The sequence below is a fragment of the Aureococcus anophagefferens genome (genome assembly GCF_000186865.1).
Source record: "Aureococcus anophagefferens unplaced genomic scaffold AURANscaffold_1, whole genome shotgun sequence".
NCBI classification, from domain to species: Eukaryota; class Pelagophyceae; order Pelagomonadales; family Pelagomonadaceae; genus Aureococcus; species Aureococcus anophagefferens.
In genome coordinates, this window is record NW_008705561.1 from 1491466 (window position 1) to 1517319 (window position 25854).

Here is a 25854-nt window from a genome sequence, read left to right on the forward strand (position 1 = left end):
GAGCCGGGTTGCGTGCGACCAGCCCCTCCCCCAAAAAAATTTTTTTTTTCCGGAACGATCAAGTTCGACTTGCGCGTCCGCGCGCGATCGACTTTTCAAAACAACAAAAATCCAATGTGAGCTGCACGGAACTAGATCCGACAATAGCCTGAACTGGGTCGCTATGTGTTCTACCGACCGAAAAGAACCAGCTGGCGAACGGTCCCTTGCCAAGGGCGTGCAGCGCGGATCCAGCGTCCCCAGCGAAACCGAAACAACACTCACCGCACCCCTGTAGGTCGAAGCGTATACACCTGCCGCAGGGCTCAACAGACCTTTACCCAACGCGCGCAGGATGGCAGCCTCTCTGGTGGCACCAGAACCCGTCTAGGGGGGGCACGAAATAGTAAGTGCTTGACGGCCGACGGCGCCGGTCCTCGACGGCGCCCCGCGCTCGCGGCTGCCGACGACGCCTTGTGAGATCTTGTTAGATGGGGCGGACGCCCGCGAAGTAGCCGTTGAGCTGCGGGAGCGCGGCGGGGTCGTCGGTCGCGGCGCCGCCCTTGCCCTTGCCGCCGGCGTCGTCGTCGCCGTCGCCGTGGTCCACGGGCCGCGCCGTGCCGAAGATCTGCGTCGCGTCGTTGGACCCGAAGATCTCCGTGATGCAGCCGTCCGGGCTCCGGAGGAAGTGGCGGTAGACCTTCTGCGCGCCGTCGAGCGCGTGCTCGTAGATGGTCACGTGCGTCGACGTGTCCTTGAAGTGGGGCAGGAGCGGGTCCTTCAGATCGTAGGTCGCGATGGCGACGTGGCGCCGCTGGTCCGCGGGGCCGATCCACTTCTTGGCCTTGGCGATGACGTGGTTGAGCTCCTCGACGCTCAGCTCGAAGTCGTGGGGCACGAAGAACGTCTCGCTGTCGCCGTTGATGCGCGAGTACGTGTCGATGACGCGGCCGTTCATGTGGACGAAGACGAGGTAGTAGTAGCAGACCGCGAGGCTCAGGGACACGTGGATCGCGTAGATGATGACGACGTAGAAGATGCCGATGATGCCGCCGTTCTCCTCGTCGACCATGCGGCGCCAGAGCTTGAACGCGTCGCCCTCGAAGCAGTCGCAGGAATTTTTGGTATAATCCTTGCGGCAGCCCGGCCGCGTGTCGCAGGCGTAGTTCGACGCCAGGATGTCGACGGCGAGCACGAGCAGCGGGTCGAGGAGCGTCCCCAGACCGAACGCCGCGACGTACTGGGACACGGGGTCCGGCAGCGCGGACCCCGTGCTCTGGTAGAGGCGGCAGACGCCCACCAACCCCAGAAACGCGAGCAGCACGGAGATGCCGCCCATGCCGACGACGCCGACCTCCTCCATGGTCTTCAGGCCGTCGGGCATGTACTTGAACTCGAAGCCCCAGAGCTGCGCCCGGAAGCCGTAGATCGCCACCTTCTGCGCCGACAGCAACAGCCACTGGCCCGTGTAGTGGACGTAGACGCGCATCCAGAGCGCCATGGCGCAGAGCACCATGACGAGCCACGAGTCCGCGTTGCCCGTGAGGAAGATGCGGCTGCAGCGCGCCCACTGCCACCGCAAATTGTGCGTCGCCGCGTAGTCCGCGGCGCGGACGTCGGAGCTCAGGTCCATGAAGAGCTCCTGCCAGACGAACTTGAACTTGGTGATGACGATCGCCGTCGCCGTCGGCGGCCGCCGCCGGCCGGGCTCCTCGGCGACGCTGAAGTAGAAGTGGTCCCGCGCGCCGGCGACCCGTAAATCCGTCCACCAGGCCTCGTCGTCGTCGTCGACGTCCTGGGCCGCCCGGTCCGTGCCGTGGAGGCCCAGGCCCGCGGGGTCGTAGCGCGCGCCGTCGCCGAACTTGCCCCGGAAGTGGGGCTCGTCCTCCTCGGAGCTCAGCGCCTGGACGGCCTCGGTGCCCGTGACCTTGGACCGGTCCCGGTCCTCGAAGAAGAGCTCGTCGCCGCTCGACTCGGACTGCTGGCCCGTGTGCATGTCCTCGAGCTCGAGGTCCTTCCGCGACTCCGGCAGCGTGAGCTGGCCCGGCGCGAGGAGGGGCGTTTTCGCGTCGCCCTTGTCGACGCTCCGCTTCCGCTGCGTCGACCCGCGCCGGTCGAAGATGGTCTGGCGCCGCGCCCACCAGGGCTTGGCCCGGCGCTTCGGCCTCCGGGCCGCGGCGGGCTCGTCGCCGGAGTCGCCGGGCGCGACCTTGGCCGCGTCGCGCTTCTTCTGCCAGGGCCAGCGCGTGTCGCCGTCCTTGCCTTCGCGCGCGCTCTCGCTCGTGGAGCCGTGGCCCTTGCGCAGGCCGCCGCGCGCGCCGCGCGCCGTGTCGCCGAGCTGCAGCAGCTTGTTGATGAAGTCGTACTCGACGTGGTACTCGTCCTTGAGGTTCCCTCCGGGTCGATGGTCTCGCGCGGCAGGTAGCGGATCTCGACGTACATGTTCCCGAGCCAGGCGCTCAGGTCGTTGACGTAGGCGTCCTGGATCATGGAGAAGCGGTCGAAGTGGGGCTTCACCTCGCCCCGGAGCACGGGCACCTTGAACTTGCCCTTGATCACCGCGAAGTGGGGGTCGCAGAGCGGCAGCGCGGACCACCCGACGACGGCGTCGCGCGGGTTCCGCTTGTCCGCCAGCCGGAACAGCTCGAAGACGAGGCAGTTCGCGGGCCGGAGCTCGCCCATGGACGGGCAGAGCGCGAAGATCGACTGGTTCACCTTGAGGTCCACGTCGTGGTAGCGGCCCTTGTGCCGGAAGGGCCGCGTCGCCGCGGGCTTGGGCCCGAAGCCGCCGCCGCCGTAGGAGTGGGTCTTCGTCCAGCGCAGGGGCCGGCCCGCGAGGCGGTCCTGCATGGACACCATGATGACGTACGTCCCTTTCGGCAGCTTGTCCTTGACCGCGCGCAGCCCGTGGACGCGGATCTCGATGGGCCGCGGGATGAGGTCCCAGTTGACCGCGTAGCGCCGCCCGCCGACCTTGCCGCCGGGCTCGACGTAGCCGTAGCGCTCGCGGATCGTGCCCCGCTGCTTCTCGACGACCGCGTTGAGCGCCTCGCCCGCGCGGCTGAAGGACCGCTGCAGCTCCTTCTCGCGCGACTCGCCCGCGGCCGCCGCGGCCGCGCGCTCGCGCGCCGCGGCGCCCAGCGCCTCGCCGCGGAGCGCCTCGACGCGCGCGCGCGCGTTCTGCTCGCGCCACGCGAGGTCGAGCTCGCGCGACGCGTAGTCCGCCGCGGCCTTCTCTGCCGCCGCCGCGCGCGCCGCGGCGACGGCGTCGGCGCGGTCCGCGATGTCGCGGTCGCTCAGCGTCATCGCCGTGATCTCCTCGTCGGGCCGCTCCGCGTGGAACTGGCCGACGACGTCCTCGATCTCGTCCTTCTCGACCCTGTCGCGGAGGTCCAGCACGATCCGCGACAGGTCCACGGGGTCGCCCAGACCCGGCACGTCCAGCCCGTCCAGCAGGTCGTCGGGGGGCATGAGCGACAGCCAGTCCGCCGCGGCCGCCGCGTCGAGCGCCGGCGCCGCCGCGGGCGCGGCCGCCGCGTCCGCGGCGGCGAGGTCGTCGAACGCCGCGGACAGGAGGCGCTCGGACGCGTCGGGCGCGGGCGCCGGCGGCCGCGCGAAGAGGGCTCCGGGGACCGGCGCCTCGGGCACGCGGGCCTCGGGCACCGGGCGCGGCGACCGCGCGTAGAGGTTCCGGCCCGGCGTCGTCGGCGCGGCCGCCGGGGCGGCCTCGTAGTCGTGGAGGCGGCTCGACGAGTGCTGCGGGCTGCTGTAGGTCGCGAGGAAGCGCTCGCTCCGGTCCTGGGCCTCGATGGCGCCGCGCTCGAGCTTGAGCTTCTCGAAGCGCCGCTTCGCGTCGCGCATCCTGTCCATCTTGCTCGAGAGCATGGACACGACGCGGAGCCGCCCGTGCAGCTCGCCGCCGGCGCGGATCTTCGCCCACGACTTTTGGCGCTGGCGCGCCGGGCCCTCGTAGGTCGGCGGCGCGGCGAAGGTGTCCTGGCCTTCGTCGCCATCCTCGGAGCCGGAGCTCTTGTCCACGTCTTGCTCGACGACGGGCAGCTTTTCCGCTTCTTCCGCCGGCGTGTGCGTTTCGGCGGGCGGCTCCGACGCCTCCTCGGCGGCTGGCGCCTTCGGCTTCTTCCTCACGGCGACGGGCATCGCTGCGGTTTCGCTCTACGCGCTGCCCATTTCCCCGCAATGATCAGCGGTTGAGCAATGGAATCAAAGGGAAATAAGCCAATGGTGATCTCGTCGGCCCGCTCAGTTGCCGGAGTCGAGGGGTCGGACGCGGAAAAAGTGTACCCCCGGCCGCCTCCTTCCCCGCGAAGTCCGACTTACTCCCCCGTGTACCCCCTACGTTGCCCCCTTGGGCTTGAAGAAGCACTGGCCGCCGCGCGCGGCGGCCATGGTCGCTCGTGCTTGGGGGGAGAGGGCGAGTCCCGAGCGCGAAAGCACGCGGTCGAAGAAGGCCTCGCCCGTGGGCGCGGCCTGGAGCGCGTCGTTCTGCACGAAGTTGCGGGCGAGGGTCGCCGCTTCGCCGAGCTCCGAGGCGGCGAGGACGCCGCGGCGCTCGGAGAGACGCGCCTCGGCGATCGCGTGCTCGCGCGGCAGCACCCGACTCAGCTCCAGCTCGTTGGGCTTCGCCTCCGCCGGCTCCTTCTTCGCGGCCTCGCGCGCGGCCAGCTCCAGCTCGTTGAGCTTCGCCTCCGCCGGCTCCTTCTTCGCGGCCTCGCGCGCGGCCTCGCGCGCGGCCTCGCGCGCGGCGACGCGCTCCTCCTTCTCGGCCGCCCTCGCGTACAAGCCGCGGCGCGCCGCGAGCTGGAGCGAGCCCGGGTAGTTCTCGCAGTCCGCGCACTTGCACTTGGCGCCGCACGTGATGCCCGCCTCGAAGCACTCGCAGTACTTCTTGAGGCACTTGGTCTTCTTGCAGTGGCAGCCGTTCTGGTGCGTCGTCGCCTCGGCGTCGACCTTGGCGCGGAACGCCTTGGGGTTCTTCTCGAGCGTCGCCTTGATCGCGTCGTCGCGGTCGCGCGCGTGCGCCTGGTCGTTGTGGCAGTCGACGCACTTGCACGACTCCTCGCAGAAGCGGCCCGCGGCGAAGCAGTCGCAGTAGAGCTTGAGGCACCGCGAGTTGCGGCAGTTGCATGGCTTGAAGCGCTTCGTCGCCGACGCCTTGGCCGCCGTCGGCCGGTCGCCGCCGTCGTCGTCGTCGACCTCCGCCGTCGGCGTCGCCGCGCCGCCGCCGCGGCCGCCGCGCGCGGGCGGCGCGGCCGCGCCGCGCAGGCCCTGGGACGTCTTGCTCGTGCGGCTCCGCTTCGCCGGCGGCTCGGGCGTCGTCGTCGCCGACGCCTGGAGCACGCGCTCCTCCTTCTCGGCCGCCCTCGCGTACAAGCCCGACAGCCAGCCCGGCGCCGCCGGCTTCGTCTCCTTTTCGCCGGCGCTCCGCGGCGGCAGCAGCGCGACGGGCGTCGCCGGCACGAGCTCGTGGACGCGCGCGATCGCGCGCTCCTTGTAGGTCCCCGCGCGCGGCGGCGCGTCGGGCGCCGACGCGACCCGCTTCCGCTTCCTCGCCGCGGACTTCGCGGCGGCCTCGCCGCCCTCGCGCGCGAGGACGGCCCCGAAGTCCGGGCGGCCGAGGGCCAGGGCCGCGGCGGCGGGCGTCGCGGCGCTCGCGGCGGCGTCGCGGGACGCCGGCGAGATGACGGTCACCGTCGCGTCGGGGAACGTCGCGTCCCAGGAGTCGCCGTTGTCGAAGCGGATTCGCGCGCGCGCGCGGCCGAGGATGTCGTCGACCACGCCCTCGTAGACGACGTCGTCGTCCCAGAGGACCGCGACGCGGGTCCCCGGCGGCGGGCCGAGCTCTTCGGCGAGCACCGCGCGGAGCACACCGCAAAGCCGCCCGTGGGCTTCCCGGTCGACGTGCGCGCGGGGGCCGGGCGAGCCACGCCGGTCCGTCTCCCAGTGCGTAGCCGCGCGCAGCGTCGCGTCCCGCTCCGTCTTCGCCACCTTCGAGAAGTCGACGCCGTGCCAGTAGCTCATGGTCGCCGACACGACGCCGTAGCCCGGGCGTCCTGGGCCGGGGCGATGTTTGAAACCATAAGGACTCGCCGCGTCGCGGTACGCCTCGAGGGCCGTCTCCTGCGCGATGATCGCCGCGATCCGGAGCTCGCTCATTGCCAAAAGGTCGACCCCCACGCGAGGCGTCCAGCAGATGTTCAGCGATTTTTCGCCGCAAAAGGATGAAAGCCCCGGTGAGCTCTCCTACTCACAGCGGCGCGACGCTGCCTGCGCGCATGAGTGCGCATGCGCTCGTCAGCACATGCCGACGGCGCGCGCACCTGCAGCGCTCACCGGCGCGCGCCTTCACGCTCGCGTCGCGGCGCGGAACCGGTCGTCGTGGGCTGCGACGGCACGCTCTGGCAGAGTGCTGCGTAGCGCCAGCCCTTCGCCACGAAGTCAGGCCTCGTTGCGTGCTGACCGCCGCCGGCGACGGAGGCGACGAGGTTCATCGGCAGCGATTCCGCTGCGACGTGACGTTCGCGGCGGTCGCGCGGCCGCTCTCAGCGGCGGTGCGCGAGCCGCTGGGCGCCGCCTCCGTCGGGCCCTCGGCCTCCTGCGCCTACGGCTACGTCGGCGAGTTGGAGACCGTCGAGCTGCGGACGACGGACGTGGTCGGCGTCGACAGGTTCTCCCGCGGGAACGAGCCGCTCGACGAGGACGCCGTCGCGCTCTCCGGGTACCCCCTCGAGTTCTCCAGCACGTTCTCGCGCGCGCTACGGACGACGAGGACGACAGCGTCGGCGGCACGGCCCAGGGCATCGTGGCCACGAGCGGCGGCGACGACGACGACGCGGGCGACGTCGTGCCCATGGGCGACGCCGTGCCCGAGGGCAGCTGACGGACGACTGACCTCGGCGCACGGGCTGACGGGCACGAGTTGACGGGCGCCCTCGACTGGACCGACGACGCGCGCGCGCGTCGATTTTTGGCGACTGAACCCGATCCCTGGGAGCGGCTCTCGACGCCCGCACGCGTGTTTGGACACGCAGGGTTACTGCTTTGACTTGTATGGGCCCCTGGCGCCAGATGCGCCGCGGGGCGCGCTCGGTTTTCTAAATGAGGGATGGTCCCCCCCCTGATCTGGTCATGGCCCGCTGGGCCGCTGCGAGCGCGCGCGCGCTGCATGTTAAGCTGCATGTTGCGTATGCTGAAGTCGACCTTGCCCGTCGCCAAAGCTGGCCAGCGCCGTGGGCATGTTGCCAATGAAACGCCCTCTCGAGCCCGTTTCGGAAGACGACGACAGCGACATCGAGGTCGAGGTGCAGCGCGGCGGCTGCGACAGCGAAGTGCTCAAGCACGCGTCGTGGCCCGGCGCTGAGAAGCGCGCCCCGGAAGGCGCCGTCGTCGAGCAGCTCGAGCCCGTCGAGGGCCACCAGCTCGCGCTCTCCGAGTGCCACCGCGCGTGCGCGGTGGCACAGCTGCCCATGATCGCGGGCAAGATAGGAAAAACGCTCGTGGCGGGCGTCGGCAAGGCGAGCATCAGCCGGGTGCTGGGCGTCGGGCTCTACGCGGCGCTCGGGCCGCGGCGCGGCGCGAAGCAGCAGCGCGGCCCGCCGATCGTCAGCGAGGACGAGGACCAGTTCCCCCTCGTACCCGACGACCTCGTCGTCTTCGCGGCGACGATGCGCGTCGGGATGGCCATCACGTTCAACGCGCCCGGCGACAAGGCGCGGTGTCCGAGCTGCGTCATGGGCAAGGACCGCGAGTGGGTCTGCGTCGGGCACTACCACGCGGCCAAGGCCAAGGTCCTCAAGAGCATCGCCAACGCCGAGGACTTCGACACCATCATGCGGCGGTTCCCCGTCAAGCGGGACCGCATCGCGCTTCTCAAGCGGGCGGCCGAGGCCATCTTCGCGGCCTCGCCGCAGCGCACGTGCGCCGCCGTGATCTCCAGCGGCGTCGCATTTCGCGCGCCCATCCTGCTCGCCGGCACGGGCTGCGTGCTCGAGGCCGTCGACGACTCGACGCGCGCGCCCGTCTCCGCGGACGCGACGCCCGACGCGGCGGCGAGCTCCGCGCGCGAGTCCGTCGCCGACGGGCCGCCGCCGCCCGCCGCCGAGCCCTACACCCAGGGCATCGAGCCGCACGCGTGGCTCCTCTACGGCCTCCCCGCGCTCCCGCACCCGCCGCCCGGGTTCCGGTGGGCGCCCCCCCCGGGCGGCGGCTTCTCCGCGCCCGCGTGGCTGACGTCGCCGCCGCCGGGCCCGGGCGGCGGCTTCATCCCCTACGACGCGGCGGCGCTGGGCCTCGCGACGACGGCGACGACGGCGACGGCGACGACGACCGCGGCGACGAGCGACGCCCCGCCGCCGCCGCCGCCGCCGCCGGTCGAGGTCGCGGTCCTCTACGTCCCGCCTCGCGGCCCCGTGCCGGGGCCGTACTGGTCGCCCTGGTTCGACGACGGCTGCGAGGACGGGCTCCAGTCCGTCGGCGGCGGCGCGGGCTGCTGCTGCGTCGCGCGGACGTCGCACTGCGCCTCGCGGTTTACGGCCAACGGCATCTGGGCCGACTGGCGCGGGATCTACTTCGCGCCGGGCGGCCTGATCGCGCGCTACTTCCGCCAGGCGCGCGTCTACGAGCTCGGCGCGGTCGCCGGCCGCACGACGGTCGAGATCTTCGCGCGTTTGACCTACGCGCGGATCCGCGACCTCGAGGGCGACTGCGACCAGCTCCTCGACCCGACGCTCGCGACGGTCCCCGTCGTCAAGTCCATCAAGGAGCTCGACGACGGCGAGGTCATCATCCACTTCTTCTCCTCCTCCGTCGGCGCCGCGGACCGCGCGCTCTTCGGCGAGAAGATCCACCTCAGCCACGCCCTCAAGGCCGCGACCTTCGCCCGCAAGCGCTACGACCCCCACTACACCGGCGTCACCATCCTCTACATCCGCAGCGACGACGCCAGCGGCGCGCGCAAGGCCGAGCGGCTCCTCCGCGACTGCGTCGACCCGCGGCCGCTCTACGGCGACGTCCCCCGGACGGGCCACGCGCTCGCGGACGCCGTCGCGGCGGGCGAGGAAACGCCGCGCGAGACGGCCAGCATCGCGCTGCGCGACGCCATCCGCAAGGCCGCGCCCTACGGCTCCGTCCTCCGCGACGCCCTCTTGCGCTGCAAGATGCTCGAGGACGAGGTCCTCGTCGACCAGCCCCGGTCGCTCTGCGACGACGGCGGGCTGCTCACGCAGGAGGGCGCGGACGAGTAAATTTCCGAAACCGAAGCGTATACGCGCGTAGGAGGACATGTAGGAGGCGGGCCGGCGCCTGGCCGGTCTTTCCCTCACCTTGATGCGACCCCGCGAGTTTTTGAAAAAGTCTCGGAGAGCGCGCTCTCCCTGACGCCTCGCCGCCCGCAGCGACGTCCCTCACCAGTTCCGCGAGCAGTTTGTACAGCGCGCCTCCCCGGCAACAGCAGCGCCAGCGGCCGTTCCGCTCCGCCGCCGCGCGTTCCCGCGCCCAGCGCGCGAAGACTCGAGGGGCCCCGAGACTCCGAAGCACCAGAAGGCCGCAGCCATGGCGGGCGGCAAGGTCAAGTTCGAGGAGCCCGAGCCCGAGGAGGGCGGCACGTCGACGCCGCCGGACCAGCTGGGCCAGATCCCCGGCGACGGCATCGTGCTCCGCGCGTCGCCGCGGCGCGGCGTCGGCCGGTCGCCGCGGCGGCCGCTCGAGGCCATCGACGAGGAGGGCTCCGGCGTTTCGCGGCTCGGCGACGGGTCGGGCCGCGCGGCGACGCAGGGGTCCTGCATCTCGCCGCCGCCGCGGCGCCGCGGCGGGCCGAGCTTCAACTCGCCCTTCGCCGGCCTCGCGGCGGCCGTGAGCTTCTCCGGCGGTCCGATGACGCCCGGCGGCCTCGACTGGGGCCAGTTCGGCCGGGGCACGCCGACGCGCGGCGCCCGGGGCGCCGCGGCCGCGACGGCGGCGACGCGGGGCCACCGGTCGCCGCCCGGCCAGCAGCCGATGCCGCGCGTGTCGCACCTGCCCGAGGTCATGACGCCGACGGCGCTCGACGGCGGCGCCGCGCTGTCGCCCCAGCGGCTCCTCGACTTCTGCCTGAGCCCGCTCAACGCGCGGTCGCCCGAGGCCCGCGGCATCTCCCACGGCGCCGAGGGCGAGATGGCGGACCTCCTGCCCGGCGGCCTTGGCGACGGCGGCGACGTCGCCGCGGCCGCGCGGACGATGCGCGAGATCGGCTCGCCGCGCCGCGACGGGTCCGCGAGCCCGGGCTCCGACGCCGGCGGCGCGCGCTACGAGGCGCGCGGCTACCGCAAGCCGCCGCGGCGGCCGACCGCCGCGGAGCGGCGGCGCCAGTCGCTCGACCGCGCGCGCGACGCGGCGCTCGCGCCGCCGACGCCGTCGGCCATGGCGCCGCCGCCCGCGTCGACGCCCCTCTGCGGCCCGCCGCCGCCGCCGGGCTCCGCGGACTCGCGCGGCCGCGCGGCCGGCGCGACGCTCGTCAGCGCGTCGGCGCGGAAGCGCAAGGGCCGCGACGGCTCCGGCGGCGGCTTCAAGCCCTGCAACTGCAAGAAGTCCAAGTGCCTCAAGCTCTACTGCGAGTGCTACGCCGCGGGCGTCTTCTGCCGCGACTGCAACTGCTCGAACTGCCTCAACAAGCCCGAGGACGGCGAGGCGCACCCGCCGTACCCGGCGACGCACGCGCTCGGCCGGCTCCGCCACGGCGACGTCGCCGTGCCCACGGCCGTGCTCACGTCGGCCCAGAAGCGCAAGCCCCAGTCGAAGCAGCGCCAGGAGTCGGGCTGCTTCTGCAAGAAGTCCAAGTGCCTCAAGAAGTACTGCGAGTGCTTCGAGGCCGGCGTCCACTGCGAGGCCTCGTGCAAGTGCGAGAACTGCGAGAACTACGACGGCTCCGCGGGCCTCGCGGCGGCGCGCGCCAAGCTCGGCGCGCGCGGCTCCAAGAGCCGCCGCGTGTCCACGGGCTCCGACGCGGGCCCCGCCGCGCCCGCGGCCCAGGTGAGCCTGCCCTTCGCGTCGCCCGGCGCCGCCGCGCCGTCGCCCGAGCGGCCCGCCGACGACGCGCGGCCCGCGCGGCCCGCGGACGCCGCGGCCGCGGCCGTCGCCGCGGCGCGCGCGATCGTCGCGGCGCGCCGCGCGGACCAGGCGACGGCCGGCCAGGCCGCCGCCGCCGCGACGATCCTCGTCCAGGCCGCCGCGCCGCCGCGCTTCGCCGCGCCCCTGGCCCTCGCCGTCGCGGCCGCGGCCGCGCCGGCCGCGCCCGGCGCCGGCGGCGCCGACGCCGTCGCGAGCGCCGCGCGGTCCGAGGCCCTGCGCGCGGGCGTCGCGGCCGTCGACGCGGAGCACGCCGCGGGCTGGGCCCGCTACGCCGCGGGCCACGCCGTCGCGCTCCGCGCGGCCAAGCACGCGGGCGCCTTCGTCGACGCCGCGCTCGCCGCGGCCGCGACGTCCGCGTGCTTCAACACCGCCGCGACCGCCGGCTTCGCGCCGCCGCCGGACCTCGCGGCCTTCGCGGCGCACCGCGACGCCGCCCTCGCCGCCGCGCGCGCGACGGACGCGGCCGTCGCGGACCTCGCCGCCGCGCGCCGCGCCGCGGCCGCGGCCGCGCACGCGCGCTTCGTCGAAGCCGCGGACGCGCGCGACGGCGCGGTCCTCGCGGACGCGCTCCCCGTGAAGCTGCCGAACGCGCTCCAGGCCCTCGAGTGCCTCCCGAGCGAGGACCTCTACGGCGCCTGCCTCGTCTCCAAGCGCTGGTCCCGGCTCGCGCTCGACGGCGCCCTCTGGGGCTTCTTCTGAGCCGCGCCCGCGCCGGCCGCCCCCTCTCCCCCGACGCCGTCCCCGCCGCTTGTAACAACCGGGTGCCGCACCTCAACGGTGGGGCTCCCTCAGCTCTCGGACGATTGGGTCGTCGTGGCCTTCCGACGAACGACCTGATCACGCCGGCGCGGTCCGGGTTCACACGCGGCCTCCTTTAGGTGCGACGGCGCCTACCGCCGCGCCGGTCGGACCTAGCACTCCTTGAGCTCGCAGAAGATCATGGGGTCCTTGCGCGCGAGCTGCTGGACGTAGTGCTCGCCGAGCTCCTGGGACGTCGTGCAGATGTTCGCCTTGCCGCCGTTCTGCGCCTCCTTGAAGATCTCCTCGGCCTGCTTGATCTCGACGTCCTCGCAGATCTCGAGGAGCGACTTGCAGATGTGCTCCTGCGTGTACTCCTCGTCGCCGAGGAGCATGACGTTGAACATCTTCGGGTCCTCGAGGTCGTCGACGTTCCGCCGCTCGAACTCCTTCTCCTAAACGTTTTTCCCCCGTTGGTCCGCGCGTTGCTCATCCCCGAGCGCGCGCGCGCGCGGCCGGACGATCGCTGCGGGACGCTGCGCCGCGCCTGCTCCGCGCCGCCGTCGCCGGGGCCGCCGCTCATCGCCTCGGCCTTCTTCAGCGACACCTTCTGCTTCAACTCGACCTTGCCCGGCGCGACCATCGTCACCGCTCGTCGCGGGACGACGGACGGGCGCAGCGCGACCGTGACCGCGAGTAGAGCGAGCTGGAGAACGCTTGAGAACTTGCCCATGCCGCAATCGCTGTTCTTCAACCGAATGGATGTTGAGGTGCTCCGTGCCGTCCCGGACGAACCCGGACGACTTCTGTGCCGCGCCGCACGCGCCGCCGACCGGCGCGAAGACGAAGCGCGAGGCTCCTCCCGGCATGCTTCGGATGTTCTGCAAAAGAACGCACTCCTGCGAGACGAAGCGCGCTGCGACGCGTGGCGCTCGCGAACGCAACGATGACGACATCGAAGGTGGCGAAGAACCGGTCATTAGACAGGGGGCGGTGGGGCGGCTCCTCTAGAGATTGTGTCGCGGTCGCGCGCGGGCTCTGCGCAAAACCGGCGGCCGGCGCCGCCGGCGGGCACCGCCGCGCGGCCGCTGGGGAAGTCGTGGTCGATGAAGGGCGGTCGCCGGGGCGGCCTACCAGCCCGAGGGCAGCGCCGGCACGGAGCCGTCGATGTAGGACGCCGAGATGAACGACGCGACGCCGATCATGGCGAGGCGGCCGTTGTTGAGCTCCATCTGGCGCTTCGTCGCCTTGGTGGACTCGTCCATGGCCGACATGGAGCCGATGGGGTCCCAGAGGCGGAGGCCGAAGGGGCCCGGGATGGAGCCGAGGCGGCCGCCGGACATGTAGTGCGGCTTCTGGAACTCGCTCGCCGTCTCGATGGCGCCGATGGCGAGGAGCATCTGGAGCTTGCCCGCATCGGGCACGTTCGCCCACGCGGTGACGCCCTTGCCGAGCGACGCGAAGGGCACGCCCGTGGCGATGTCGCCGGGGAAGACGACGCCCGCCTCGTTGATGATCCAGCCGACGGTCGCCGCCATGGCCACGCGCGAGTGCTTGAGCTCCGCGGCGCGGAACCACGCGAGCGTCGCCGGCGTGCCGAGCTCCGCGAGGCCCATCGGGTCCCAGCCCTGGGGGATCGGGTTCGACGCGCCCTCGAGGCCCTGCGGGGGAGCGGCGGTGAGCGACTAGCGCGCGCAAACGCGCGAGTACGCGCGAGAAATTGGAGCCAGCGCGGCATAATTTCCAGTCCACGGCGCGCGCGCGTCGAATTTGGACGCCGGATCCTTGCATCGATGTTCGCCTGGCAGGCGACGGTCGCCGGCGCCACGCAGGGCGCAACAAAGGCCGAAGCCGCGGAGGCACAGAGCGCGAGGATGACCGACTTCATAACTTGATCGTCTGGATCGTCTCGATGATCCAGCCCTCGTGCGCGAAGCGAGGGCGAGCCGCCATAGTTACACCGGGGGTCGCCACCGTGACCTCGACGCCTCCCTTTCACTCCCTTACCAGCGGCCGCCAGCTCCCCTCGTACGGCCGGAGCGCCGCCCGCAAGCCCGCGCCATCGTCGCCCGACGCGGGCGGGTGCGCCAGCCAGAACGCGCGCGCCTGCAGCACGAGATCCAGCGCGTCGGTCATGAGCTCCCGGTTCTGCACGCCCAAAAACGGCGGCACGTCGCGGATGCCCGGCGCCTTGGAGAACTCGATGAGGTAGGGCGACCCGTCCTCGCCCAGGATGAAATCGATGCCCAGCAGGGAGAACTGGCCCGGCGCCCAGCGCTCCGCGAGACCGGCGACGCCGTGCTTCGTCCGCGTCCGCGGGCAGCCCTCGCCCTTCACGCCCGCCTCGACGGCGTCGAGGATCGCGGCCATGAAGCGGCCGTGGATCTCCCCGGGCCCCACGTCCGTCTTCGCCGCGAGGGTCTCGTCGAGCGCGGGCCAGGGGATCCGCAGCTCCTTGTCGCCGACCTTGTACGTCGCGTACTCGAAGCCCGGCAGCTCCTTCTGGAACGAGTTGTTCGTCACGTGGGCGTACTTCTCGAGCTCCTCGTCGTCGGCGCCGACGCCCGGGTACGCGCCCGCGGACGCGCGGAGGTAGCCCTCGTGGTAGTACGCGCACAACCCCGTCGCCGCGGTCGGCAGCGAGACGAGGAGCAGGTAGCAGCGCACGTCGAACTTGCGCTCGTCTTTGAGCAGCAAGGGCCGCGCGACGTAGGACTGGACCGTGAGGTCCGTGCCGTCCGCGTAGTGGCGTCTGAGCGCGTCGTGGAACGGCGCCTCGAAGGCGCCGCGCTCGTCGGCCCGGAGCTTGAGCACCTTGATGCCGCGGCCGCAGGCGCCCCGCGACGGCTTCACGATGACCACGCACCTGGACGCGTCGTCCGGGAGCGCCGCCGCGGCGAGCACGCGCCCGAGGTCGCCGCCGACGACGGCGTAGCGGAGCTGGTCGAAGCGGCGGAAGCAGACGCACGTCTCCGGGTGCTTCGGATGGTCCACGTGTCGCCAGAGCGCGAGGCCGAGCCGCGCCTTGCACGTGAGCGCGTCCTCGCCTGCGCGCGCGACGGTTTTGCACCCGGTAAAAATATGCAAAAAAAACGACGATGTTGAAACGCCCGCGAAAAAAAAAACGCCGGTCCCCCGCCGGCGAAGTGGTTCACGAGCTGGAACGTGGGCGGCGGCGCCGGCGCCGGCCCGCGCGCGAAGCTCGCGAAGCTCGCGGCCGGCCGCAGCGGCGCGGGCGCGAGCGCGGCGTCCGCGTCGCCGTCCCGGAGGCCCCGGACCTTGCGCGCGGTGCGGACGTAGCAAAAGTCGATGGCCGCGACCTCCGCCGCGGAGATGGCGTCGCCGTCCTTCATGCGGCCCCGCGGGTCCGCCGCGGGCCGCCAGCCGCGCTTCAGGAGGTGGGCGACGACGAACTTGGCCACCCAGGAGCCGTTGTCGAGCCAGAACGTCGGCGCGTCGGCGGCGTAGGCCGGCGGCGAAGCGCACTTGTGCATGACGTGCGTCCGGTACATGATGTAGTGCCAGGCTGCTGGTTTCGCATCCAGCGTGTTGTTCGCTTGCGAGGCCCCATCGAGGGCAGCCATCGACGCCTCTCTCAAGTTACACTACAACATGCACTTTTATTTACGACGACGACAGCGTGCAGCGCCCGCCGAGCTTCGCGGCGACGATGCGCTGGGCCTCGGCCTTGTTGATCGACGCGCAGCCGGCGATGCGGAGCGAGGTGAGCGCCTTGCAATGGTGGGCGAGCATGTCGACCGCGTCGGCGGTGCAGCGCCAGCAGCAGCTCAGGTCGATTTTCTCGAGGGTCGCGGCCGCCGCGCGGGCGACGGCGGCGACGCCGTCGTCCGTGACCTCGTGGCAGGACCAGAGGCTGATCTCGCGCAGGGGCACGCCCGCGGGCAACGCGCGGAGGACCCCGTCGGTCACCTTGACGCAGTCGGCGAGGCCGAGGTAGGAGAGTTCCGGCGACCGCGCGAGCAGCTGCCGGAGCCCAACCGGCGAGCCCCCAGGGCAGGACGTCAGCGAGAGGTGCTTCAGGCCCCCCGGCAGCAGCCTGAGCCCGGCGCCGTGGACCGCGACCCGGTAGTCCAGCGCGAGGCGTTCGACGCGGGGGCAGCAGCGCGAGATGGCCGCGAGCGTCGCGTCGCCGATCTTCTTGCTGGTATCGCGCCGATCCTCGTACCACGACAGCGACAACTCCCGGAGCTTCGCCGCACCGCCTTGGATGACCCAGACGAGCACGCATTGGTCGTCCACGTCCTCGCAGAAGCTCGCGTCGAGCGCCTCGAGGTGCTGAAGTTCCCGCAGGACCAACATGGTGCGCACGCCCGCGCGCGTGCCCGGGACGCGCAGGCGCTCGAGCCGCGGGAGGAAAATCACAACATCGGCGAGGTCCTCGTCGGACGGCGCCACGACGTAGCCGAGGTCCAATTCGCGGAGCGACGCGCCCCAGGTCCGAGCGGCCCGTTGGAACACGTCGACGTCGAGGTGGAGGCAGCACTTCATGGAAAGCTCCCGGACGCCCCCGAAGGCGTCGAGGAGCGCGCCCGCGTGGCGCTCCTCCGCGTCGCGGCTGACGCGCAACCTCGGCACGCAGATGCGGTTCGCCTCGCGCCAGCGACGGTTCACCCGACCCGCGCGCGGCCCGGCGCGCGCGTACGCGAAGATAATGTTGAGTACGTCCGTCGGCAGGTCGGGCGCCGGCGGGCCCGCGCGCCGCGGCGTGGGCCGCACGCGCACGACGCGGTCCTCCTCGAGGCGCGGAAGTAGCGCGTCGAGCGGCGTGTGCTTCTCGACGACGACGTCGCCCTGCGGGAGCAGGACCTCCAGCGCGTCCGGCGCCGTCGTCGGGAAGAGCTGGGCCTGCACGAGAACGAGCAGGTCCGCCACGGTCTTGTCCCGGCGCCAGCGCTTCGGCAGCTTGACCTCGGCTTCGAAGGTCTTGGCCTTCGGCCCGTCGGTGACATACCAGACGCGGAGCGCGACCATTACGACGGCGGCAGTAGCGGAGACGACGGCGACGACGGTCTGGCGGGCGACGACCATTAGGACCTGACGCTGGCAGCACGAAAGTCCATCGTGTGTGGCAGCCCGGAGAAACTTTTGGCCTAAAACTTCAACAAGAGGTCTTTGAATGGGTGGCGAGGAGGGGCTGCCTCTCCGCGAAGGCGCCGCTCTCCGCGCGCCGCATGGCGTCGTTCCAGGAGGACGACGACGTGTGCGAGATCGGCACGGTGAACGCGACGAAGCCGAGCAACCCCTACCGGCGCGGCGGGGCGAGCCCGTCGCCGTCCGGGTCCGAGGGCTCGCCGCGGTCGAGCTCGCGGTCGACGAACCCCTACGCGCGATCGGCAAGCTCGCCGAGCTCGACGAGGAGCGAGGAGCTCGCCGCCGTGTCCCAGAGCCAGGCCGTGTCGCCGCACCGCGCGGGCCAGTACCGCAAGGGCGAGACCATCGGCCGGGGCGCCAACGGGACGGTCTACCAGGGCATGTGCCTCGTGACGGGCAAGCTCGTGGCCATCAAGGAGGTGCAGGTGCCGCGCGGCGACTCGTCCTTCGCGAAGCTACGGACGGAGGTCCAATTGATGGCCAAGCTGAGCCACGCGAACATCGTCGAGTATTTGGGAGCAGAGCTCGACGAGGGCGCGGGGCTGCTGTCCATCTACCAGGAGTGGGTGCCCGGCGGGTCCATCGACTCCCTGCTGGCCAAGTTCGGCGGCACCTTCGCCGACTCCATCACGAAGCGCTACGCCGAGGAGACGCTGAAAGGGTTGGCCTACCTCCACGAGCACCGCATCGTCCACCGCGACATCAAAGGGGGCAACGTGCTGGTGACCGAGGGCGGCCGCGCGAAGCTCGCGGACTTCGGGACGTCGATGATGATGGCCGGCGAGACGGCGGGCGACGGCGGCGCGGAGACGCTGTGCGGCACGCCCTACTTCATGGCGCCGGAGGTCATGAAGGGCGACACGTACGGCCGCAAGAGCGACGTCTGGTCCGTCGGCGGTCTGCTGCTCCAGATGGCGGGAGGCGAGCCGCCCTGGAAGTGCCTCAAGTTCCACTCCATCCCCCAGCTGCTCCTCCACGTCGTCTCGGCCCAGGGCCCGCCGCCGCTCGGGAGCTACGCGCTCTCGCCGGACGTCGAGGACCTCATCCTGTCGTGCTTCAAGTACGACCCCGCCGCGCGGCCGACGGCGCTGGCGCTGCTCGACCACGCCTTCTTCCGCGACGGCTCGGCGCCTTGCGCGCCGGCGAAGGCCGACTCGCCGCCGAAGAAGGCGAACCCCTACGCGCGGTCGCCGAGGGACCCCGCGCGCGCGTCGCGCGCGAACCCCTACGCGCGCGCGTCTCACGCCAAGCCGCCGCCGTCGCCCGTCGCGCCGGCGCGGCCCGCGAAGCCCGCCGCGGCGGCCGTGTCCCAGCCGCCGCCGCCGAGCGCCGCCGACGCCGAGGCCGCGGCCTTCGCGACGCTCGTGAGCTCGCTCGGCGATTCCGACGACGACGACGACGACGAGGACAACTACGACGACACCTTCGAGAGCGAGACGCCGTCGGCGAACGACGACGCGACCGTGCCCTACGGCGCGCCGCCGCCGCCGACGCGGGCGGAGACGCCGCCGCCGGAGGAGGAGAGCGACGACGACGAGAATCTCATGACCATCGAGGACGCGCACGTCCAGGGCCTCCTCAGCGCCGCGGACTACCAGCTGCGCCTGAGCCGCATCGCCGTCGACCCGACGTCCGCCTTCTACCGCGCCGCGCCGCCTTAACCTAGCTCGTCGTCGTCGTGCTGGTGCGTGAGCGACAGGTTCCGCTTCGACACGCTCGGCGACTTGCCGATGGAGAGCATGTGGAGGTTCTTGGCGAAGTGGACGTTCCCGTCCCGGTCGCCGACGCAGAGCACGCCGTTCGCCGCCGACGCGCAGAGCACGGGCGCGTCGAACGTCAGCGTGCCCCGCCGCGTCCGCGTCCGGAGGTGGATCACGACGAGCGAGCAGGGGCACGCCGCCGACCCGGCGATGGCGTGGCTCTCGTCCCAGACGCAGAGAGCCACGTGTTCGGCGCGCGCCTCGAGCATGTCCCGGAAGTCCTTGGACGCGTCGTCGTCGTCGAACGCGGCGACCAGCGGCGGCGCCACGGCCGGCAGCGACGCGGGCTCGCCGTCGACCGCGAAGTCCGCGCCGGAGTCGCGCCGCCACACGAGCAGGGTGTCGTCGCAGGAGCAGGAGAGCACCGTGTCCTCGTCGACGGCCGCGAGCGTCGTCGCGTCCGACGCGTGGGCCGGGAGCCGCGCGAGGGGCTTCGGCGGCGCGGCGGCCGGCGGGTCCGCGAGGTCGCCGACGCGCCAGACGGTCAGCCGCGTCTCCGGGTACTTGCCGCCCGCAAAGACGACGTCGCCGGCCACGCGCCGGAGCGACACGGCCTCGGCGTTCGGGATCTCTCGTCGCGGCTCCCAGGCGCCGTCCGTCGCCGTGCCGAAGCTCCGCAGCTTCTTGTCGCCGGCGGACGTGACGATCGCGCGCAGCCGGAGCTCGTGGATCGTGTTCGGCGCGCGGACGTGGTCGAGGCACGCGACGGCGAGCACGGGCGCCGGGTGGTCCAGGACGACGGCGTCCCTCCCGTCGGAGGCCGTGGCGACGACGCGCGCCGTGCAGTTCAAGGCCGCCGTCGCGAAGAAGTCGCCGCTTTCCCACGCGTCGAGACATTTGATCTCGCCCCTGGTCTCGTAGCTTTTGACCTTTTCGCCGTCCGGGGACCAGAGGATCAGCGCGTTGTCCGGGTACGCCGACGCCGTGAGGAAGCCGCCGGCGACGGCGGCGACGGCGACGACGGGCCCCTCGTGGCCGACGTGCGCGAGGCCCGTCTTCGCCGCCAGCGCGTCCGCCGCGTAGACGTCGAGCGCGCCCTTGCCGTTGATGGCGACGACGACGTCCCCCCAGGCCGCCAAAGCCTTGACGGCCCGCCGGTTGTCGCCCTTCCACTCGCCGCCCGAGCCCGTCCACTCGCCCGACGTCGCGCGGCCCGACGCCCAGAGCCGCAGCAGGGGGCCGCCCGCGCCGACGAGGATCGAGTCCTCGCGCCCCGCGACGCAGACGCAGGCCGCGCCCGGCAGGGCGAGCTCGTGCGTGCTCCCCGACCCGTCCAGGGCGTAGACGAGCACCTGCTTGCTCCTCGAGCAGGCCACGGCGAAGCGCCGCGCGCCCGGCACGCACGCGACGTCCTCGAAGGCGTTGGTCCCCTTCTTCCCGAAGCGGCACGACTCGTCGCCGTTCTCCCAGACCGCGGCCTCGCCCTCGCGCGCGCAGCAGGACACGAAGTAGCCGTCGTCGGCGCCGAGGGCGGAGACGGCCTTCCCGTGGCCGTCGGCGTAGTCGTCCATGACCGTGCCGTTCTCCAGGAGCAGCGACACGGACCCGTCGTCCTTGCCCGCGAGCACGACGCCGCCGCCGGTCCCGGGGAGCACGGCGGCGGCGAGGGCCGTGACGCTCGGCGACTTGCCGCCGTCGTCGCCCAGCGCCGTCCAGCTCGGAGCGCCCTCGTCGGCGACGGCGTAGAGCGCGACGCCGCCGCCCGCGGAGCCCGCGGCGAGCCACGCGCCGCGGCGGTCGACGCAGACGCAGAGCACGACCTTGCGCAGGGGGTCGAGCGTCGCGACGAGCGTCGACCAGAGCTCGGCGCCCTTCGCGTCGAAGACCCGCAGCCGCCCGTCGGAGCAGCCGCAGCAGGCGACGCCGGGGCCCGCGGCGACGCACTTCGCGTGGGACCCGGGCGCGGCCGCCGCGCGCGCGAGGAGGGCGCCGCCGGGGCTCGCCAGCGCCAGCACGGAGGCACCCGCCCGGCCGTAGACCTCGGGGCACCGCGCGCGGAGCTGGAAGCCGGCCTCGCCCGCGCCGCCGACGCGCAGCGCGGCCGCGGCGAGCCGCAGCACGCCGACGACGAGGCCGTGGCTCGCCGCCGCGTCGCCCTCCAGCGCGCCGCTCTCCAGCAGGGCCTCGGCGTCGGCGACGACGACGTCGACGGGCGCGTCCCCGAGCAGCCGCTCGACGAACGCGAGGTCGCGGTAGAGCTCCGCGAGGCGGCGCGCGCGCCCCGCGCCGCGGAAGTGGAACGCGCCGTGCCGCGCGAGGTGGCCGCCGTCCCGCGGGTACGCGGAGGACCCGCGCGCCAGGCCGCCGTAGACCGCGTCGAGCAGCGCCGCGTGCGCCTCTTCGGGCGCGCGCTGCTTCCGCAGCCAGTCGAGCTGGAGGTCGTGCAGGCCGTAGGCGCGGCCGTCGAGCCTCCGGAGCAGGGACCGCGCGCACAGCGTCTCCAGCACGTCGTCGGCCGCCGCGCCGAACAAGAGGTCGAGCGCCTCCGCCGGCAGGTCGCAGTCGTCGGGGAACGCCGCGAGCGCGAGGTACTTCTCCCGCGCGGCGCCGGGCAGCGCGGCGACGGCCGCGGCGACGGACGCGTCCGCGAAGCCGTAGCCGCCGTCGCCCGCGGCCTCGAGCGCGTCGGCGACGGCCCCGGCCTCGGCGCCGCTCGCGAGCGCCGCGCCGACCATGCTCAGGCACAGCGGGCTCGCGCGCGCGCCCGCGACGACGCGCGCGCCCGCGGCGCCGTCGACCGCGCCGGCGACGGACCGCAGGAGCGCCAGCCCCTCGCCGGCGTCCATCTTGTCGAGCTCGACGACCGCCGCGGCCGCGTCCGTCGCCAGCGGCCCGAGCGCGTCCTTGGCCTACGAGATGCGTCGGTGACGATGTCCTTTCCGGTCGACGTCTCTCGAAAGTCGTCGCGGCCGCGGGACGCCGTCCTTCGCCGAGCGGCACGTGACCAGGAGCCGGCTCCGCGGGCCGAGGAGCTTGAGCGCCGAGGCCGCGAGCTCCGGCGCCCAGCAGTCGTCGAGGCACACGAGGCACGCGCGCGACGCGCAGTAGCGCTTCACGGCGGCCCGGAGCGCGGCGGCGGTCCCGAGCGCGGCCGCGCGGTAGGGCCCCAGGAGCTTCGCGGCGACGGACCGGAGCACCGCCGCGGGCGCCGCGGACTGGCCGACGGCGACCCAGGCGACGCCGTCGACGAAGTGCCCCGCGAGGTCCGCGACGCAGCTCGCGGCGAGCACGGACTTGCCGTTGCCGCCGCGGCCCGCCACCGCCGCGAGCCGCGCGGTCTCCGAGAGCAGACCGGAGACGACGGCGTCGGCCGCGGCCGCGCGGCGCACGAGGCCGCCGGGCGCCGCGGGCAGCGCGGCGCTCCTCAGCGCGAAGGCGCGGCAGGCCGCGCAGCTCCGGCGGTCGTAGGCGCGGACGTACGCGACGACCTCGCCGACGGACGGCCCCGCGGCGTCCGCGAGCGCCGCGTCGAGCGCGCCGATCTCCACGGCGGCCTCGCGGCTCGGCGCGAGCCGCGCGAGCGCGGACCAGGCGCCGCAGCCGGCGACGAGCGCGAGGTACTCCTCGGCGTCGCGCGCGTCGAGCATGTCCTCGCCGCCGTAGCCCTTGGCGAGCCGCGACGCGCCGGCCTTGCCGAGCTTCGGGCCGAGGCCCGCGATCCGCCACGGCTGCGGCTGCCGCGTGGATGCGCCCGCGCCCATGGTGTACTCACGGCTGCGGCTGCACTGTGTACCACATCGCTGCGTTCCAATAGGCTGCGGCTTCTCCAGCCTGGTGCTCCCGAAGCAGGCCTGAAACCAACGACAACATGCATCGACCTTGAGCCTTGGTGGCAGCTCCGGACGATGAAGCTCCGGCTCCAAGCGCTGCTGCTCGTCGCGGCGTCGGCCCTCGCCTTCGCGCCGGCGCCTCGCGCGCGCCCGCCGACCGCGCGCCGCGCGGGCTTCGGCGCGCCGCCGAAGCACAAGCCGCCGACGGTCGCGAAGAAGTACAGCAAAGCGGCGCTGGAGAAGGCCCACGAGGTCTTCGACGCACTCAAGGCGTCGCCGGGCGGCTACACGGTGGACGTCTACTGCGGCGCGCCCGGCGGCGCCAAGCTCTTCTTCGTCGGCAAGGTCGCCCACGACCTGAAGACGCCGCCCGAGTGCGCGTTGGCCGCGCTCCGGTACCTCCTCGAGCCGCACGCGTGCTTCCTCCAGCCGCTCCTCGTGCCCCACGCCGCGGGCCTCGACTGGGGCGTCGCGCCGGGCAACACGGAGGTCGCCGTGGCCAAGGGCGAGGAGGCCATCACGCTCGTCGAACTCGGGAAGGCGAAGACGAGCCACAAGCCCGGCTTCGCGCCCGAGTGGTACGAGCAGGGCGAGGAGGGGTTCTACGTGCGGAGGGAGTGATGAGGCTCCTAAATCCCGGCTTGTCTATATTCGCTGCCGCTCGCGGCGACCGTCCGCGGCCGCGCGCAGTCGAGCGCTCAGTCGTCGCGGCTCGTGCGCCAGTAGGAGATGATGTGCCAAAAGACCTCGTTGGGCAGACGATCCTTCGACGGCGCGCCAAACATGCGCTGGAGGACGAACGTTTCCGCGGAGATCGTTCGAAGCTTCGCGGATGACGGTGACGGAGGCGCCGCGCGGCCGCGATCACAGAGCGAGCGCAGGCGGACGAGCTCGACGCGCGGGGCGCGAAGGTATTTCTCGTAGTTCTTGTAGCTTTCTCCGGGTGCCTTCATGTCACGCAGGAAATCTGCGGCCTCGCTGTTATTGTAGCGTCGAGCAGCTGCTTCGGCATCCTCGCCGTCGTAGTTCTTCAAGGTTATGTCGGCACCGCAACGCCACAGGAAGCGCACGAGTGCGCCATCTGACCGGTTGGCGACCGGGTGGGTGGCAAACATGAGCGGCGTAGATCCACTGATCATAAAAACCGCGTCGATGTCGGCGCCGTCGTCGAGAAGCGCGGCCGCCTCTCCCGGATGGCGGACAAAGTGAAGAAACGTCGAGTCTTCCCCGTCCCCCTCGAAGCAGAAAGCACCGTCGGCGCCGTAATGAATCAACAGACGGACTAGCTCGCCTCGGTCCCCGACATCCTCTACTCCGGGATAACCAGCGCCAACAAGGACTAATTGGAGCAGCTCAGTTATTGAGGTCGCGACTTCGACATGATCTGGGTCACGATACTTTTGCAGAAAGGTCCGCAGCTCTGAGAGGTGTCCATGTATCGCGAGCGCGTGACATGCGTTTAGACCATCCCAACTTTTAAATCGCAGCATCATGGTCTGATTTTTATTTTGCCACACTTTTTGCGATCGGCGCGAGGTGCTCACGGCGACGGAGGCGGCCGCGCGACGGTATGAACACCGCCTTCGCCCTGTGGTCAATCGCAACGCTCACAGTCGTTGTCGCCTCGACACAGCACAAAAGGCAGAGCATCGCCCACTGCGACTTTCGAAGAGAAATCCTCGACGACGCTCTCATCGGCGCCAAGGAGGTCGTCGCCTCGCTGCCGCCGTTTCACGTACAGACGCCACACATCGCGGCCGTCGTCGACACGGTCGTCGGCCATTCTTTCCGCTTCCGCGGGCACCACGCGTGCCGCGAAAACGAGCTCGTTCTGGTTTTCGACGACGGCCACATCCGCGGCGGCTGCGACACCTTTCTCAAGACGTGCGACACCGCGCGCCTGTCCTGCGCGCGCGAACTCGGCGACGGCCGCGGGTTCGCCGCTCGGTCGAGGGCGTCGATCACGCCGCCGGGACGGAACGCGTCGAGGACGGAGACTTACGGACTCGCCGCGAACCCCTACCTCCCCTACCGGCTCAACGCGACGAGCGGCCTCGCGAACGACGGCGAAAAGATCGTCGCCGTCGCGGGCGGCCGCGTCGTGGCGTACGACTCCCGCGGCGCCCTCTTCGGCCGGGGCGCGCCGCCGACGGTCTTGCGAGATATCGCGAGCTTCGACTGCGTCGACGGCCGCTTCGAGGAACAGGCCGCCCCGGGGGCGTTTCGGAGGCGCGCCTGCGACCCGCGGACGCTCGACTACAGCGTCGCTTCCGTGAAGAACCGCACGCGGCTCTTCGCAAGGGCCTTCGCGACGAACTCGGAGATTTCGGGCCTCCAGAGTGCGGACGTGGCCGACGACGCATTCGAGGTCGCGACGTTCCTCGGGGAGACGAAGAACGTCACCGCCGCCGCGGTCTCCTCGAACCCGGCGGACGCCGAGACCTTCGTCGCGGTGCTGGCGACGACCGAACGCGTCGGCCCCGCGCGCGCGCTCCGGGGCGCCGTGGCCCTCGCCGTCTCCTGCGACGGCGTCCATTTTTCCGCGCCGCACGAGATCGCGACGGCGCAGACCGACGAGCGCGGCGAGCGCGGCGACGCGCCCGTCAAGGGCCTCCCGCGGCGCCGGGCGCCGCGCGAAAACCGGGGCGTGGACCCGACGCCGCGGGAGGCCTACCTCTTCCTCCGCCACGACCCGCCGCGGGGCTGCGCGCGGTTCCAGGTTGGCAACGGGACGGCGGAAACGGCGCGCGGCCGCGTGGTCCGCTACGCGCTCCGCCTGCCGGCCCTCGCGGCGCTGACGCGGCGCCACAAGGAGGAGCTCCACAGGCACCACCATTGTGACGCTCCGCGGCGCTGACAAGGAGGAGCTCCACAGACACCATCGGTGCTCGCGAGCTGGAGAAAGGTACGACATCTTATTAATATTTCGAACGTATGAACAAAAGACCGCGAGGCATTCATCACTCGCGGTAGAGCAGGAGCTTGCGCCAGGGCCCCGTGCCGCCGAACTGGAGGGCTTCACCGGCAAACCAGCCGCCCGTCGTGATGGTCCGGTCCAGGTTCCAGTGGAGCCGGTCGTCGCGGAACGTCGACGGCCCGCGGAACTCGAAGCCGAAGGCGTCGGGCCGGCGGTAGAAGGCGACGCCGGCGCCCGGCGCCGGCGCTTCGGCGGGGTCGAGCACGGCGGCGCGCGGGCCCCAGGCGCCGAGCGTGACCTGGCGGCCGGCGTAGAAGTCGTCGCCCTGCGTCGCGGCGACGAAGACCGCGCGCGCGGCCGCCGGCACGCGGTCCAGGTGCGCGTCGGACGTCGCGTGGTCGCAGCACTCGTCGTAGACGTGCCGCCAGCCCAGGCGCTCCAACGCCTCGACGCCGCG

General features: G+C 72.4%; 6 protein-coding genes across 6 annotated transcripts in view; 2 read left to right on the top strand and 4 right to left on the bottom strand.

Moving 5' to 3' along the window:
- Window positions 1-466: 466 nt before the first annotated feature.
- Window positions 467-6153, bottom strand: AURANDRAFT_60657 (hypothetical protein; the record flags this gene model as incomplete). The annotated part of the gene is made up of 4 exons (XM_009034428.1): window positions 467-2362; window positions 2416-4152; window positions 4435-6050; window positions 6084-6153. The coding sequence occupies 4 exons, from the start codon at window positions 6151-6153 to the stop codon at window positions 467-469; spliced, it is 5319 nt and encodes a 1772-aa protein (XP_009032676.1).
- A 1079-nt stretch (window positions 6154-7232) lies between these two features.
- On the top strand, window positions 7233-11799 carry AURANDRAFT_60658 (hypothetical protein; the record flags this gene model as incomplete). The annotated part of the gene is made up of 2 exons (XM_009034082.1): window positions 7233-9235; window positions 9510-11799. 2 exons carry the CDS (start codon window positions 7233-7235, stop codon window positions 11797-11799), a joined length of 4293 nt encoding a protein of 1430 aa, XP_009032330.1.
- A 1002-nt stretch (window positions 11800-12801) lies between these two features.
- LHC39 (putative plastid light harvesting protein) lies at window positions 12802-13731 on the bottom strand (the record flags this gene model as incomplete). Its single annotated transcript, XM_009034427.1, has 2 exons — window positions 12802-13499; window positions 13628-13731. 2 exons carry the CDS (start codon window positions 13724-13726, stop codon window positions 12969-12971), a joined length of 630 nt encoding a protein of 209 aa, XP_009032675.1.
- Window positions 13732-15816: 2085 nt separating this feature from the next.
- AURANDRAFT_12817 (hypothetical protein) lies at window positions 15817-17885 on the top strand (the record flags this gene model as incomplete). Its single annotated transcript, XM_009034083.1, has 2 exons — window positions 15817-15927; window positions 17250-17885. Coding segments are annotated over 2 exons (747 nt in total), but the record flags the coding sequence as incomplete, so codon positions are not given.
- A 722-nt stretch (window positions 17886-18607) lies between these two features.
- AURANDRAFT_60659 (hypothetical protein) lies at window positions 18608-22411 on the bottom strand (the record flags this gene model as incomplete). The annotated part of the gene is made up of 2 exons (XM_009034426.1): window positions 18608-21559; window positions 21656-22411. The coding sequence occupies 2 exons, from the start codon at window positions 22409-22411 to the stop codon at window positions 18608-18610; spliced, it is 3708 nt and encodes a 1235-aa protein (XP_009032674.1).
- A 3029-nt stretch (window positions 22412-25440) lies between these two features.
- The window catches only part of AURANDRAFT_70546 (hypothetical protein), a gene marked incomplete at both ends in the record, with an annotated part of 3583 nt that continues 3169 nt past the window's right edge, over window positions 25441-25854 (bottom strand). Inside the window, one exon of the mRNA XM_009034425.1 lies at window positions 25441-25842. Within this exon, the coding sequence (XP_009032673.1) occupies window positions 25441-25842 (402 nt within the window). The remainder of the gene's footprint in view (window positions 25843-25854) is intronic.